Source organism: Elgaria multicarinata, chromosome 4 (genome assembly GCF_023053635.1).
Source record: "Elgaria multicarinata webbii isolate HBS135686 ecotype San Diego chromosome 4, rElgMul1.1.pri, whole genome shotgun sequence".
Taxonomy (NCBI): Eukaryota; Metazoa; Chordata; class Lepidosauria; order Squamata; family Anguidae; genus Elgaria; species Elgaria multicarinata.
Genome location: NC_086174.1, coordinates 36,317,664 through 36,333,826, shown reverse-complemented (window position 1 = coordinate 36,333,826; position 16,163 = coordinate 36,317,664). Strand labels below are relative to the sequence as shown.

General features: G+C 40.0%; 1 protein-coding gene across 5 annotated transcripts in view; it reads left to right on the top strand.

The window, feature by feature from the left end:
* Positions 1-16,163, top strand: part of EPRS1 (glutamyl-prolyl-tRNA synthetase 1) — a 52,165-nt gene that overhangs the window by 23,234 nt on the left and 12,768 nt on the right. For 2 of the 5 annotated variants that reach the window (XM_063124075.1, XM_063124074.1), the window contains 12 exons: positions 593-729; positions 1,266-1,473; positions 2,773-2,885; positions 5,245-5,362; positions 6,951-7,337; positions 7,868-8,101; positions 9,578-9,844; positions 10,186-10,419; positions 12,432-12,700; positions 13,510-13,561; positions 15,211-15,420; positions 15,979-16,051. In XM_063124075.1, coding sequence (XP_062980145.1) covers positions 593-729; positions 1,266-1,473; positions 2,773-2,885; positions 5,245-5,362; positions 6,951-7,337; positions 7,868-8,101; positions 9,578-9,844; positions 10,186-10,419; positions 12,432-12,700; positions 13,510-13,561; positions 15,211-15,420; positions 15,979-16,051 — 2,302 coding nt within the window. The remainder of the gene's footprint in view (positions 1-592; positions 730-1,265; positions 1,474-2,772; positions 2,886-5,244; positions 5,363-6,950; positions 7,338-7,867; positions 8,102-9,577; positions 9,845-10,185; positions 10,420-12,431; positions 12,701-13,509; positions 13,562-15,210; positions 15,421-15,978; positions 16,052-16,163) is intronic. The other 3 variants (XM_063124079.1, XM_063124077.1, XM_063124076.1) reach the window with 2 other exon arrangements.

Here is a 16,163-nt window from a genome sequence, read left to right as displayed (position 1 = left end):
TGGAGGCAGGTGAAGACACCATCTTGCACCTACTCCAGTAGGGCTGTCCTTTCCCCAATAACTGGAAACACTTGTCACCACAGCATTGCAGCCACTAATCTAATCTCTAAATAGTTTTGACAATTTACAATTCACTTACGAAGTTTCTTGCTCAAAACTCTTCTATTTCTTATTATCATAAACAAATATTAAAACAAATTCTCATTTACCTCTTCCATGACGGAGCGTAACCCTTTGCATGGTTTGACAGGAAAACGTTCTACGACTCCCAGCATTGCCCGGCTAGTCAGCCTGGCTGGGGGATGCTGGGAGGTGTAGGACATTCTTTCTGTCTAAACATGCATAGAATTGCAGTCTTAGTCGTTTAAGCCATTTCTTTGCAGCCTAAAGATGGCAGAACCAGGGGTACAACGTCTGCTAAAAATGTAGCATTCTTTAGGAGGACGTTATTCACATTAATGCCAAACGTCCAAGCCACACTCTGCTTTTGCACATTATTTCCGAATGGGTTATTCTGTTGTAATCTGTGTAAAATAAACACCTAACGAAGTAATTGGGTTAGCTCTTTATCCTTTTCCTTGTTAACTTCCAGAATGCCGAAGTTGGCTTGAAGCCTGTATGGTACAGTCCCAAAGTGCTTATTGAAGGAGCCGATGCAGACACATTGACAGAAGGAGAGACTGTTACATTTATTAACTGGGGCAACATAATCATCACCAAAATATACAAGTAGGTTTGTTAGGTCTTGAAACAAGTTGGGATGTTGGACTTTATCCTTTAAAATTTCATTTTGGAATATCAGAGCTCTGGCTTCTTAAATACTGAAGAAAAGTATGTAATGATCTGGATTTGTAACAACTGCAAGCACAGTTCCAGTTTCTATCCCCCCTTGCAGGCTCCTGCACCCCCACCTCCAAAGCTGTTGTTGAGGCTCGAGACATTTTAGGGAACAGCATGGAATGTGGTGCAAGGAACTGCAGCTGGGGAAGGGGGTCTGCAGAAATTGCAAGGGGTCAGGGGGCTTGCATGAGCAGAAATGCTATCTACTCACATGGGGGTCCCTTTAAATCCAACTCAATATTGCTTGGCTGTGAAATTTGCCTGTAGAGTTTTATGCTTCTCTGAATCCTGAAAAGTAATTTAACCTGCATATCACTGAAAAGTCCTTGGTATGATTATAATAATTTTAACAAATTTTGTTAAAATTTTAATAATTTTAACAAAACATGCACATAACCACAAATGTCTTAATCTGCTTAATGTAGAAATTCCGCTGGTAAAATCACATCCATTGATGGTAAGCTGAATTTGGAGAATAAGGACTACAAAAAAACTGCTAAGATTACCTGGCTAGCAGAAACTCCTCGTGCTCCTTCCATCCCAACTGTCTGCGTCAACTATGAACACTTGATCACAAAACCTGTCCTAGGCAAGGAGGAAGACTTCAAGCAGTATGTCAACAGAAATAGCAAGGTAATCTGCAGCAAGCCACTTATTCTTTAAATTCATAATTATTACATTTTTATCCCATCCTTACTCCAAGAAGCACAGGATGGATCCCTTACGCCTCACAATAGCACTAAGAGAAAGCTCAGGCTGGATGATATTAACTGGCCCTCAAGCTTTTTGACTGAGTGAAAATTCGGACTCAGGTCTCCCTAGTCAAAGTCCAACATTCTAGCCCACCTTCCTCAATGGTGGTGCCCTCCAGATGTTTTGGACTACAATGGGATCTCTCCAAGCTGGGAAAGTGGGAATCCAAATGGCAGATGCAGTTCAACGTAAGCAAGTGTAAGGTGATGCATGTTGGGGCAGAAAAAACACCCCCAACTATAAACTGATGGAAAGACTCCATGGTCAGGCATTATAAGGAAAGGAATTGAGAATAAAACTGCCAGTATTATACTGCCTTTATACAAAACTATGGTACGACTACACTTAAAATATTGTGTACAGTTATGGTCACCACACCTAAAAAAAGACATTACAGAGCTGGAAAAATGCAGAAAAAGGCAACTAAAAGGATTAAGGGGCTGGAGCATCTCCCCCACAACAGTTGGGATGTTTAGCTTGGAAAAATGGAGGCTAAGGGGAGACCTTGCAGAGGTGTACAGAATTATGCATGGTGTGGAAAAATAAATAGTTAAATTATGGAATTCACTACCACAGGATGTAGTGATGGCCACCAGTTTGGATGGCTTTAAAAGGGGGTTGGATAAATACCTGGAGGCAAAGGCAATCAATGGCTACTAGCTCTGATGGTTGTGTGCTATCTCCAGTATTCGAGGCAGTAAGCCTGTGTGCACCAGTTGCTTGGGAACATGGGCGGGAGGGTGCTGTTGCACCATGTCCTGCTTGTTCATCCCTGGCCGATGGCTGGTTGGCCACTGTGTGAACAGAGTGCTGGACTAGATGGACCCTCGGTCTGATCCAGCAGGGCACTTCTTATTTTCTTAAGTTCTTTACAACACCTATCATGATGGACCATTGGCCATTGCTAGGGCTGATGGTAGTTCAAAAATATCTGGAGAACGCCATGCTGTGGAAGTCTGTTCTAACCACTATACCATATTCGCTATAAACCTATAAATTCCTTCACTTTTTATGCTGGGTCTCCAAATGATAACTAAGGATTTTCAATATTCACTGAGGTGTGTCTTTCATCCTGCATTAACATTGGCCTTTTGAGGCAGCTACAGTAATCCTTATCACACAGTATATGTTATTCTTAGGAAGTCGTGCTGACTTGCTTTTAAACTGTTTTTTTTACAGCAAGAAGAATTGATGTTAGGTGATCCTTGTCTTAAAGATTTGAAAAAAGGAGACATCATACAGCTTCAGCGAAGAGGCTTTTATATTTGTGATCAGCCATATGAGCCCATTAGGTAATAAGCTGTTAACTCATTCCTTGTTTATCTATTTGAGACATGCTGTAGTAGATTCAGAAAAGCTTGGTATAGTGATTCCACAGCACTAATGTTCTGAAGTGAAATTAACATTTATATTTGCATGCTATAGACATTCCTGTTTTGCAGTTAAGCTGGCCAGGGTTCTATGCCTGTTGACTGCACTTTGCTAAAAATTTATAGAGGAGTGCCTTTGCATCATATGAACCAAAAAGGGGCGGGAGTGCAGGAATTACTATAACTCTAGTACAGGGGTAGCCAACCTTTTGGGCCTGTGGGCACATTTGGAATTTGAGAAAGCGTCCTGGGCGCACAACCCTAAAATGTCTGCCATGGATAGGCATGGCTGGTCAGAAAGGACAAGTATCCTGTCCAGAGGCATTCATGGGAAATTAAGATGGCAGCAGCTAGAGGATCCCACTTCTCTTTGAAGCAATCCCAGCTGCCAGTTACAAAAAATATAAATATTTTAAAAATAACATTTGGGAAGAGCCAGTGTGGTGTAGTGGCTAAAGTGCTGGACTGGGAGTCGGGAGATCCGGGTTCTAGTCCCCACTCGGCCATGGAAACCCACTGGGTGACTTTGTGCCAGTCACAGACTTTCAGCCCAACCTACCTCACAGAGTTGTAGTTGTGAGGATAAAATGGAGAGGAGGAGGATTATGTACGTCGCCTTGGGTTCCTTAAGGAGGAAAAAAGGTAGGGTATAAATGCAATGAATAAATAAATAAGAGTAGGATGTCTCAGTGGGCACCCAGGAAGGTGTCTGGGGTATCTTGGTGCCCATGGGCACCACATTTCCTACCCCTGCTCTTGTGCATCCTTTTAAACAAAAAGAATTGAAAACCACCCAGCCTGTTCCTGGGAAAACCACCCAAGACTTTGGAATTTTCCCTGAGTTATAAAATATGCAGAGAAAACCACCCGTAAATACTCTGTACAGGTTATCCATGCTTATTTACCTCAGCTCCATTTTGGCCTAGTGTTGCTTCACTGAATTTTAATGAGGCTTGGATTTTTGCTGCAAAAGTTGTCATTTTGGAGTGTGAGAAAATATTTCCAAGGAAATCTGTACCTTCCATTCTTTTGCATACTTTTGTTGTTGTTGTTACCCCACGCCAGTTCACAGCAGTTGTTCACTTGATTTGCTGGAGGAGCTGGGAATGCATCCTTGATTCCTCAGGTACCCTGGCCAAAAGTCTCTTCCATGCCATATTGTCCTGGAGGTTTCATCACTCGTCAGGACCTGAACCCTAATACAGCTCTAGGCACATACAGCTTACACATGACTAGTTTGGGCAGGATATGGATGGGGTGTCTGTGTGCACATTTGAGTATGCGTCTGGATGCACGTCTCATTGAAAGAAATGCAGTACAGAGGGATGACTGTGCATCTTCTGAATGCATATAGCATCCATTTGCACTTCATAGGCTTCAACAAGATATACGTTTTATCCATATTCTGCCCTAACTGCTTAACTAAGCATGACTGGATTGGGACAAAGCTGCGTCAGCTCATCTGCCTTTGCAATAGAGGCAAATTCTCTTTTCTCTTATCCCCTCTGTTCCGTCCTTTCACAAGGGTTTGTGAGAAATCATCATATATCCGGCAGGTGTGTGTGTGTGTGGGGGGGGAGATGTTTTATTGCGGTCAAAAAGGTTTATGAACATTTTCCAGGTACTATTTTTTTTTGTTAGATACCATTAGGAGAGCAGGAAGAATATGAACAGGTGCAAAAATTACTGTTGAATCAAATCAGGGATGGGGAACATGTGACGCTCCAGATATTGTTGGGCTGCAATTCCCGTTATTCTTCAAAGGGAGAGGAAAAAAAGAAACTTATATCTGCTAGGGCCGATGGGAGTTGCAGTCTGCCAACATCTGGAGGGCCACACACATTCCCCACTCTTGAATTAAACAATTGGATTTGGCAAATTGGGCTTTCTCTCCCCCCGCCCCCTTTTTTTTTTTTTAAAGAAGTTTACAACAGTATTGGGATTTTTTTTTATTTCTTTGGGAAAGTTATATGTAGCTTATTCTGTAGCTCTTTTTTTGGTACAGATGAAGTTGCTATCAGATTGATGAGAACTGTGAATGCTTTTTAAGGCTGCAATGCTCTTCCTCTTTACTTGTGAGTAAGTCCCATTGAACTCACTGTGACTTACTACTAAATATGCATAGGATTAGGTTACACTTCTCATTCACTTCAGCTGATAAATGAAACCCATATTTCGGATTTGGATGCTTGATTTTCGGAAGTATTCACATTTTCTTTATCATTCCAGTTAGCCATAGATAATCATGAAGAAAATCTATTGATTTAGCCTGTGTTTGTAGCCCATATAGTTGCAAAGAAGCCCCATGCATATTGATTTATATCCCCGATGGACATACAAAAGAAATGCCAACATCTGGATCTAAGGAAAAGACAAAGGCAGAAACGGCAAAGAAAGAGGTAACAAAATCAAATTTATATGGATTATTAGTCAAGAGGGATATTCCAGGATGCTAGGCAGTGTTGCTTGGAAAACTGAACTAAAACTAACACAATGAAATTCAATAGAGACAAAGAGTTCTGCATTTGTGGGCTGGGGGGAATCAAATGCCGATGGAGGATACCTGACTTGGCGGCAGTATATGTGAAAAGGATCCCAAGACTATAGCCCTTCACAAGCTAAGTCAGGGATGTCATGCAAAAAAGATGAGTGCAATTTAGGTTGCATTAATAGAACCACAGTTTCCAGTACATGAAATCTATTTACGCTGCATTAGCCCGACCTCATCTGAAGTACTGTGTCCAGTTTTGGGAACTGCATTCTTAAGAAGGCCAGTTTGGGATGGGTTCAGAGGCTGGCAACAGAGGTGGACGGGGTTATGTAAAACATGTTCTATGACAGAAAGTTGAAGAATTTAACTGGAGAAGAAAAGACTGATAGCACATTTCAAATACCTGGAAGTCTGTCACGTAGAAGAGATCAAAGACTTGTTTTCTGAGGTCCAAGAAGAAGCAGTAGATTTGAGTGAGCTTAAATTACAGGAGGGTAGATTTTGATTTAACATTAGGAGAAACTTCTTGATGGTAAGAGCAGTTAGACGATGGAAGTAATGTCTGGGCGGGGGCACTTCTTCACTGGAGGTCTTCAAGCTGCAGATGCTCTGTTGGAGATGCTCAGAATTTCCTGCATCAATCAGTTTTGGACTATAATGGTCTATAGTGCCCCCTCCAGCTCTGTGATGCTATAATCTCATATAGAATCATAGAATAGTAGAGTTGGAAGGGGCCTATAAGACCATCGAGTCCAACCCCCTGCTAATTGCTAGAACAGACCCTGAACAAATTTATTGTTGCCCTTTGCTTCCACCCTCCCCTTAAGGTCCACATTTTTATACAGAATGGGGGGGAATGTAAATATTAATTTATAAAGCCCTGTGGGGGGAATAATAATAATAATAATAATAGAAAAATATACACCACTGGCTATGGAAGTTAGAAAACTATGGCAACAGGAAAAGGTTCCAATTATTCTGTTAGTTACATCAGTCACTGGCATCACATCCAATTTTTTTTTACATAAAACCTTCAGAAACGAGGCCTACCAAAATAACCCACACCAACATCCAGAAAGCATTCACATTTAAAACGTATTCAATAGTCAGGAAATTCCTGACTCCGTAAAAGACAGCATGACTTGGCAAAGCCCGTCATGTCCATTTAGAAAAACTGCCTCGAGCAAGAAAAGAGAGATAATAATAGAAATAGCCTAAGATCTATTTTCAGACCAACTATAGTTGGTATAGAAATGTGCTAGCTTTTGAACAGCACAGAACTAGTCATTGACGGGAACTTTCCTGGTCAACCAACATTGATTCATTTAAAGATACTATAAAAGTTTCTATTCCAGGCAAGGTCAGGTGGTGGATGGGGTAGTAACAAAGCAAGTATGACCTCAAAGCAATGCAATACATATTTTATTTCTGTGCATTCGTCTGTTTTGATTTATTAAATACACTGTGAAAATATAAATTCGCTTTTCTTTTCCAAGGCTGCTATCGCTGTGAAAGGACACTCTGCTCCACTTGAGGCAGATGTTTCTTGTGCTACAGCCCCTGCTTCCGCAGAGGACCACTTAACGCTTTACAGCAGAGTGTGTGCTCAAGGTGATGTAGTTCGTGACTTGAAATCGAAGAAGGCTGCAAAAGAAGACATTGATGCTGCTGTAAAACACCTGTTGGCCTTGAAAGCAGAATACAAGGAGAAGACTGGACAAGACTACAAGCCTGGAAATCCTCCAGCTGCAGCAGTTCAGGTCCAGCCTTCAAAGTGTGTGGCTACCACCACGGCCACCACTGTAGACAGCAAAGTTCTTCATGATAACGTAGCTGAGCAAGGGGAAGTGGTCCGAAAACTGAAAGTAGAAAAAGCACCTAAGGTTAGTATGGGCAGGAATTAACCTAGAGTATTTTAAAACAGGTTTAGATAGCCTTCACATTTTTTATGAGATGGTCAGTATATCTAACTTTTCAACCCTTTACAGAGGGGTAGGCAAGGATAGACCCTTTGGACATGAAACTTAAGAGGTGGCCAAAAATATCTCCTGACGTCCCTTGGACGGAGGGAACTGTTCAAAGTGCTGGTGACTTAGACCTTTAAAAGTAAGAGGCAACAGATATCAGAAAACTGTAATTTGTATTTCCTTTTAAACAAAGATATCCATGGATGTAGTCTTATAATGAAAAAGTCATAAATAAAAGAGCACTATGTATCCAAAAAATAAATAAAATCATAGTTCGTTTTATTTTACTAGCTGTGTCCAATGAAAGGCAAATTATGCTTTCTAGTTTATAACAAGCTGCTTGTGAATTTTTTTACTTTCATCAGTGATTGTTTCTGTTGCTCTATACTAAGTTCTTCCTTTTCTTTATTACTCACCTTGAACTCTTCTTTCGCTTCCTATTTTAGGATCAGATAGATGCTGCTGTGAAAGTGCTTCTAGCTCTGAAAGCAGAATATAAGCAAAAAACAGGCCAGGAATACAAACCTGGCAACCCACCGAAGAGTTCCCTTCCTAGTTCAGTTCCTTCTGCTGCTCCTTCTTCCATGTCCCTCTGTCCAGTAGTCAGCAAAACTCTTTATTGTAAAGTAGCTGAACAAGGTGAAGTGGTTCGTAGACTTAAGTCGGAGAAAGCATCAAAGGTATAATGGCCATGAAAGTAAAAAGGGGTACTGAACAATCTCTTGTTGTTGTTGTTGTTGTTGCTGCTGCTGTTGTTTACATTTGTATACTTCTCAATAGCTGAGGCTCTCTGGGCAGTTCACAAAAACCCAGCAGCAGTTACAGCCCAGGAAAAGCCTGTGGGAAAAGATGTGTATTCAGGAAGCATTTAAAGGATGTTACATTTTCCGCCTCCTGAACTGCACAAGAGAGGGTTTTCCAGGTGGTGTGTGCTGCTACAGGGAAGGCATATTTAAGATACAGTAGTAGGTCCTTAAGAAGTTTACAAAATTAAATGACAGCAGGGAATTTTCCAAAGTCTTTTTTCTTAAAGAAGTATATTTTGTTTCTCAGTGTTTTGTGCTATTGTAGCAAGACAGATTATTATTTTGTCCTGGCAGAGCAAAACTTGGATGTCATGGTAACAAATTAAACTCTAATTTGAACATTAATCTAAGGTGGCAGTACTAATGCCCCATTATAGGTATCTTTTGCATTATCCCCCTTTATCTTCAGTTGGTGTTCATGTTGGTTGTGAGTGTGTGTGTTTCACTTGACTGTGTCATACATATTAAGATCGTATTTATTTAAAACAGTTATGTACCGCCTTATATCAATAAGATCTCAGGGCGGTGTACAGATAAAAGCATACAGTATAAAACAGTAAATATACACAGCTAAAAACAAATATATATATGTGTGTATATATATATATATATGAAGCCCTCAAGTGAACAGGCCTTAAGCATCCTGATATGCTCAAGGCATGGCTGCCCATTCAGTTAATTGGTGCTTCTGTAGAAAGTCCTGGTGAGTTGTGTCCAAGCTAGCCTTCCTTATTGCAAATAAAAATTTGAGAAAAATCTGAAAGGTTTTTTTTGGGGGGGAAACATAAGTAAAAAAGAAGCCCAAATTACAATTTGGACAATAAAAAATACTTTAGATCAAAGTGAAACATATTACACCAACTATAGAGAGTGGATCAGGTTTTACATAAGATGAAAATGTGTTGCAGTAGCATGGATGTTTGAAGAGACTTGATCTTGTATGTTCCCCTCCTCTGGGCGAGGAAGAGATTGAAACTTAATGTTTTCTCTTTTGAACTAACAGCAGTTCCCTATAACAGTCAAACTCAGTGAATTATTTGATCTTTGTTTGTTTTAACTAAGCCCAGTTAGAATAAACCACATTTCACCCATGATCAGACAGGGTAAGGAACTGTGGTTAGTTCAGAAGCTTTTGATCTTCCCCTTATGCACTCAAAGGAGGAGGAATGGAGAGGAGGGAGAGCACAAGCCTTAGGTTCATTCAGGCTCACTCACATAACAATAAACCATGGTATTGTTATTTCTGTCATAAGCTAATAGCATCTTTTCCTCTCCCTTCTTGGACTAAGACTGTAGATTTTAGAAACATTTCCACTTTTACTGATACCATATATTCTCTTTCTGCTTCAGGATCAGATAGATGCTGCTGTAAAAGTGCTTCTTGCGCTAAAGGCAGAATATAAACAAAAGACAGGTCAAGATTATAAGCCTGGACATCCACCTGCAACTCCTTCTCCCTCTTCTTCCTCTCCCTTATCCTCCTGTGCTTCTGATCCTATTCCTCTATCCTGCAATGGGTTGGAGTCTCCTAGTCCAATAGACAGAAACGCTCTGTACAATAAAGTCGCTGAACAAGGCGAGGTGGTACGGAGACTCAAGGCAGAAAAGGCTTCCAAGGTAGAATAGCGATAAATATACTTGTCTGTTGTTTTTCCAAATCTCCTGTGTTCTTTCTCTTTGCATCAGCAATATTGGCACTGAATTTAGCAGATGGTTTTTCAAGTGACTAGAGGGATCAGTGATTTTCCTTCATATATCTGGGTCTCATTGTATATCAATTAGGCCACCTTGAGACAACTTTCATTTCAAAGGCAGCATATAAATACTTAAATATTTTTTTTAAAAAAAAGCTTGAGTGGGGAGAGTGATAAAACAATCTTCATAGATCAGATTCCAGGGTATGTACATAACGTATGGAATAACTGTATTTACCACTCTTTCCTACCACTTTTCAATAGGATAAAGTGGATGGAGCTGTGAAACTCCTCCTTTCCCTGAAAGCAGAGTATAAAGAAAAGACTGGCCAGGACTATAAGCCAGGACAACCACCATCACCTCAGGCGCATGCTGTAAACCAGCCAACAAGCACAGAAATTAGTGGTGCTAACTCCCCAGAAGCAAAAGCTCTCTTTAACAAGGTTGCTCTCCAAGGGGAAGAGGTCCGGAAATTAAAATCGGAGAAGGCAGAAAAGGTAACAACATGAATTAACAGCTTCATGTATTTGAGTGGATCTTGGGATACCCATTGCATTCACTTTTATTTATAATTATGGTAATATCCTGACCTCTGATTGCAAGTTGGACTCTAGTCAGTGTTGTGTATTCTACTACAGTTCTATAAATTGAGCAATAACTGTGGAATTTGACATTATTTGCCGACTGTTTTTGCAGAAACCATTAACTTGTTACAAAAGTCTTGAAGATACCTGCCAGTTGTCCCAGAAGGTCAAGCAAATGGGGCTAGTAGTTGCCATTGAAACCAGTGGTCCTGACACACCAAAACTAACATTGTCTTTTGCCTCTTAGTTCAGCCTATTTTCACTGTCGCAATACTCCTGCCATGTTGCTGAGAAACTTGCTTGACTTAAAAAACCCTAATTGTATGTTGATACTATTCTGTAGCCTGGTTTGCATATAACAACCCAGAATACGGATCGAGTATGGGTTATTGTTGAATCATGGGTTGTTGTTGTGTGTGAATGCTGCAATATGGTTTAACTATGATTGTAAACCATGAACAACCCAGACTTCACAACCCAACAACAAAGTATGAGTTCTCTTCCTAGGTTGTTCATGGTTAACAACCCATATTTAAACCACATTGCAGGCTTCACATGTAATGACAACCCACTGTTCAACCCATACTCAACTCTGGGATGTCGTTATGTATGTACCAGGTCTGTATGTAGACGTAATACTTCTGGAAGTGGGCGGGACATGAGTGTTCCTTCTCATGTGTTTTTTCTATTCAGGTTCAGAATGTCTGAATAGGGCTAGTGTTAGTCAAATAACTTATTTCCCAGATCTCCTGTATTTTTATTATTTTATTTATTGTATTTATTATTTATCACATTTATTACAATAGCCAAAACTTTCTGAGTGGTTTACAAAACTTAAAACCGTAAAATACAACAATATAATAAAGTATAATATAAAAACCTTAAAAGTTTTAAATGCATAATAACATGTTTTCTAAAAAGGCTTGGGAAGATAAAAAAGTCTTCACCCAGTGCCCAAAAATCCACATATAAGTGCCAAGCAAGCCTCTCTATGGAGGGCATTCTACAGGTGGGGTGCCATCACTGAAAAGGCCCTCTCCTTATTACCTACGTACCTTGTTTCATTTGGTGAGGGCTCAGGAAGGAGTGCCTCTGATGGATTTTTAAAAAAATTTGTATACTTTTAATGTTTACTGTTTTTAGCTTTTGTGAACCGCCCAGAGAGCTTCGGCTGTGGGGCGGTATATAAATGTAATAAAATAAATAAATAAATTATGATCTTAGAGTTCAGGCAGATATATATGAGAAAAGATAATCCTTCAGGTAACCTTGTCTCAAGGCATTTAGGGATTTAATACCTAAAGACTGGAAGCCTGTGCACATCACAAAGCACAGTCCTTGTTAACAAACTCACTGTCCTCTTTTGAACCAGCTGAAGTTTCTGGACCTTTTTTTGAAAGCTAGTCCCATGTATAATGCATTGCCACAATCCAAATGAGAGATTACCAAAGCATGCATAACTGTAGCTACGATATCTTTGTCCACATAGAGTTGGGTTACAACCACGAAATAAAATAATCTCTCTTTGAACTTCTGAAAGTCTTTGGGTTGGGTTCAGTTGTTAATGCTGAACAATAGTGTTTGTAATTCCACCTTCTTCATGCACTCCACTGAATAGTAACTTCCTGGTATTTGGCAAATCATAGTTCGCTCTTGCATCTGTAGCAGAAGACCATAGTTAATGCAAGCTCTACAACCTAGGGCTGAAAACCATCTTTCCCTGGATTGCGGGTTAACATGTAACAGTTAATGATGATTTGCTAAAAATCTAGGAAGTTACTAATAACAGATCCTATATGTTTCATTGGATTTTCCCTCTTCAGCGTATGTTCTGTGGTTGCATCTCACATTTTTTGTGCAGCTAACTGTATTATTTGTGGAGTGTGTTGTTGCCTGTGTTTCATGGGAATGGTATCTTCCCAAAGGATAAGATTGATGCAGCGGTGAAAGAACTGCTTCAGTTGAAGGCACAGTACAAGTTGCTGGCAGGAGTAGACTATAAACCAGTTTCTGCAACTGGTGCAGAGGACAAAGACAAGAAGAAGAAGGAGAAAGAGAATAAATCTGAAAAGCAAAATAAGCAACAGAAACAGAATGAGGGACAGAAGAAAGAATCACAGAAAGATGAAGGTGGTGACAGCAACATGTCGTCAAATGGTCCAGGAGATGGTCAAGGACCTAAAAAACAAACCAGGTAAAAAGCCTACTTAAAATATAATCTGAACAGCATGTAAAGGGAAGAGCTAAACCAGGAGTGGGTAACTTCCGGCCCTCTAGATGTTTTCGCCTACAGCCCTAGCCAGCATACTCAATGGTTACAGGATCATTTATTTATTTATTTATTTTAGATGATTTTTATCCTGCACCTCAGCCAAAAGGCTCTCGGAGCGGCTCACTAGTAGTTGCCCATTCCTGTGCTAAACATTCAAATTGGCAATGTGCTATATGATGGAGATAATATTAAGTAAACCCCCCCCACACACATATTTCTAGTGCTGGTGGTTTTTCATATATGATAGAACACCTGAAATTCTTCTTCATGGTCTCTGTGCATCACACATATGGGGCTCTGCGCCTGTGCAGAGCCTGCCTTCGGTAAACTTCTGTAGCTATGGTCTTTGCCCTGGTTTCTTATAACAAAGATGAAGGGAGAGGACTTGATAAAATGTAATGAAGTTAATAACTGATTTGGTGGCAAAAATAAAGGTACCAGAACACTCTGGGTTTTTTAAAAAGTAAGTCTAGTGTTTACATTTACTAGAATGGTCTTAATGTATTAGTATAAGACAGCTCATAGTAATTTTAATACTCCTGCCATTATTTTATTTGCATATATTTATAATGTAAATTAAATTTATGTTTGCTAATTTTGAAGGATGTATAGTTGATTTAATATTCTGAAGCAAACGATTCAAAGGCCAGTGGACTCCTGGTTTATTAATTCAGTGATGGTATTGCCCTTTCAGAAGAGGGATTATTAATTTTTTTTTTCAAATACTACAGGTTGGGTCTAGAGGCTAAGAAGGAAGAGAATCTAGCTGAATGGTATTCTCAGGCAAGTGTATCTCAAATTTCACTTAGGACTCCTCTTCACTTTTTTCCCCTTCAAAATAATCTGCTCATAAGAACTCTGCAGTAGATTGCATTGAATTAGTTTCTGAACCATTTATCTTTATGAGGAAATTAATTCAAGCTCTCAATGGGTGGAATACAATGAAGTTTTCCCACTGATGGGATTGCTTCTGCACTTGCTCCTTCTCCCTGATTGCCCTCAAAATCTCTCCAGAAGGTCAGGCCACCCTCTTGAGCAGATTTTGGGGACATAGAACTGCAAGGGGGAGGAGAGAGGTAGACAGTCCTATTGCGCAAGTGGACATCCGCTCACACAGTGTTGGCTCCCGCCCAATATTCATCTGCATTCTGGAAAATAGCAGAAAGAATGAGAGTTTGATGGTTTGGGCTAATCAGATGAGATGCAAATCTCAACTTTGTAGTAGTAGAACATTGCCAGTGTCTGTAAAATGTTTTTCAATGGAAACTGAGTATGAGAAAGGAAGTCTGCGCCCAAAAACAAAACCCAACTTGAAAAACGCAACTATCTGGAATTGTCTAAGAGATTGAATATCCAGAAGTTAGTACAAACAATGTGAGTGCACTCAGAGATTTTTTTATATTCAACAATATACAAGTATTGCTAGTAAATACATAAAATAAATAAATAGTTAGATTCTAAGTACATTTGGATAACCATGGTTCTCATAAAAGGTGTTGCATTATTCAAACATTGGTTGCAGGCCAATGTTTAAATCAATGGGAAATACATAATTCTGGTTTGATTATATTCATAAATGATTAAAAAACCTAGTTTGTTGCTTCTCTCTCTCTCCACTCGTTAGTCTTTCCTATTTGTTATTCTCTGGTACAATTTGAGGTGAGAGGCCGAATTCTGCCCCACTGGGCCCTCTGGAGGCCTACTGATGTTATCGCCCTGCCCATTTGACCTTTCTCTGTGGCATGGAGAAAGGGGCTCAGACGGTGCTGGCTGCTCCTCCCTGCACATGATAGCACTCTTCAAATACTTGAAAGGTTGTCACACAGAGGAGGGCCAGGATCTCTTCTAGATCACCCCCAGAGTACAGGACACGGACCAATGGGCTCAAGTTACAGGAAGCCAGATTCCGGCTGGACATCAGGAAAAACTTCCTGACTGTTAGAACAGTACAACAATGGAACCGATTGCCTAGGGAGGTCGTGGGCTCTCCCACACTAGAGGCATTCAAGAGGCAGCTGGACATCCATCTGTCAGGGATACTTTAAGGTGGATTCCTGCATCGAGCAGGGAGTTAGACTCAATGGCCTTATAGGCCCCTTCCAACTCTACTGTTCTATGATTCTATGGCTAAATCCCTGGCTTTGTATGTGAGCACCGTCCCAAGCCAAGGACGTCTCCATCACTAGGAAGTACGGCTGCTCCTGAAATTGGAGATAACAACAGTGATTCCTCCAGGGGTGGGGCTTGGATGCCAAATCCTTCCCCCCCTGGAGCAACCCCAAAGAGGCTCCGTAGGTTTGATGTGTAATGTCCAATTAGGCCCACAGGCCAGAGGTTCCACATCCATGCTCTGGTGTTTAATTTTAATTCTGTTCTTTTGTATAGACTTTAAACTTTCAGTGACACTGAAATATTCCTATTTCCTTGTAAAGGTGATCACAAAATCAGAGATGATTGAATACTATGATGTGAGTGGTTGCTACATTCTCCGTCCATGGGCTTTTTCTATCTGGGAAGCCATCAAGGACTTTTTTGATTGTGAAATCAAGAAGCTTGGTGTGGAAAACTGCTACTTTCCCATGTTCGTGTCCCAGGCTGCGTTAGAAAAGGAAAAGACACACATTGCCGATTTCGCCCCAGAGGTAAAAGTTGATATTGTATTAATTTAAATATTGTCTGTTGTTGTTATTGTTGTTGTTGTTGTTATTATTTATTACATTTTTATACCGCCCAATAGCCGAAGCTTTCTGGGCGTTTCACAAAAATTAAAACCATAATAAAACAACCAAGAGGTTAAAATGCACAAATACAAAATACAGTATAAAAAGCACAACCAGGATAAAATCATGTGGTTTTTATTTGTTTAAACACTTTTAAATACAGTTTTAAATGAAATACAGGGTTCATATATGTGTCACAATAAAGAGTAGCTGTTATGTGTCTGTGGAATGCACTCTCAGTCGTTGAATTGAATGGGAAAGTGTTGGTGTGCCCAGGAGCCCAGGGCGTGTGGTGGAATGCTTGCCCATATGGCCTCTCAATAGATCAGCGTGAAAGCAAAAATACACGTAGCTAGACATTTTTATAGTTATTTAAACAAAATTTTAATTTCCATGTTGTTATGATTGATATGAAATGTGTGTGTATGTATCAATCAATCAGTCAAAATAACTTTTTGTTTTTACATTAATTGATTTTAGGTTGCATGGGTTACAAGATCTGGAAAAACAGAGCTAGCTGAACCAATAGCTGTACGTCCTACAAGTGAAACAGGTAACATCTAAGTCTTGAAAGTAAAAAGTAGTGGCTTAACATTCCCCTTTTCCCTCATATGGATTTACTACAAACTAATGATGTTGGCTTCTGGATTCAGACTATCAACTGG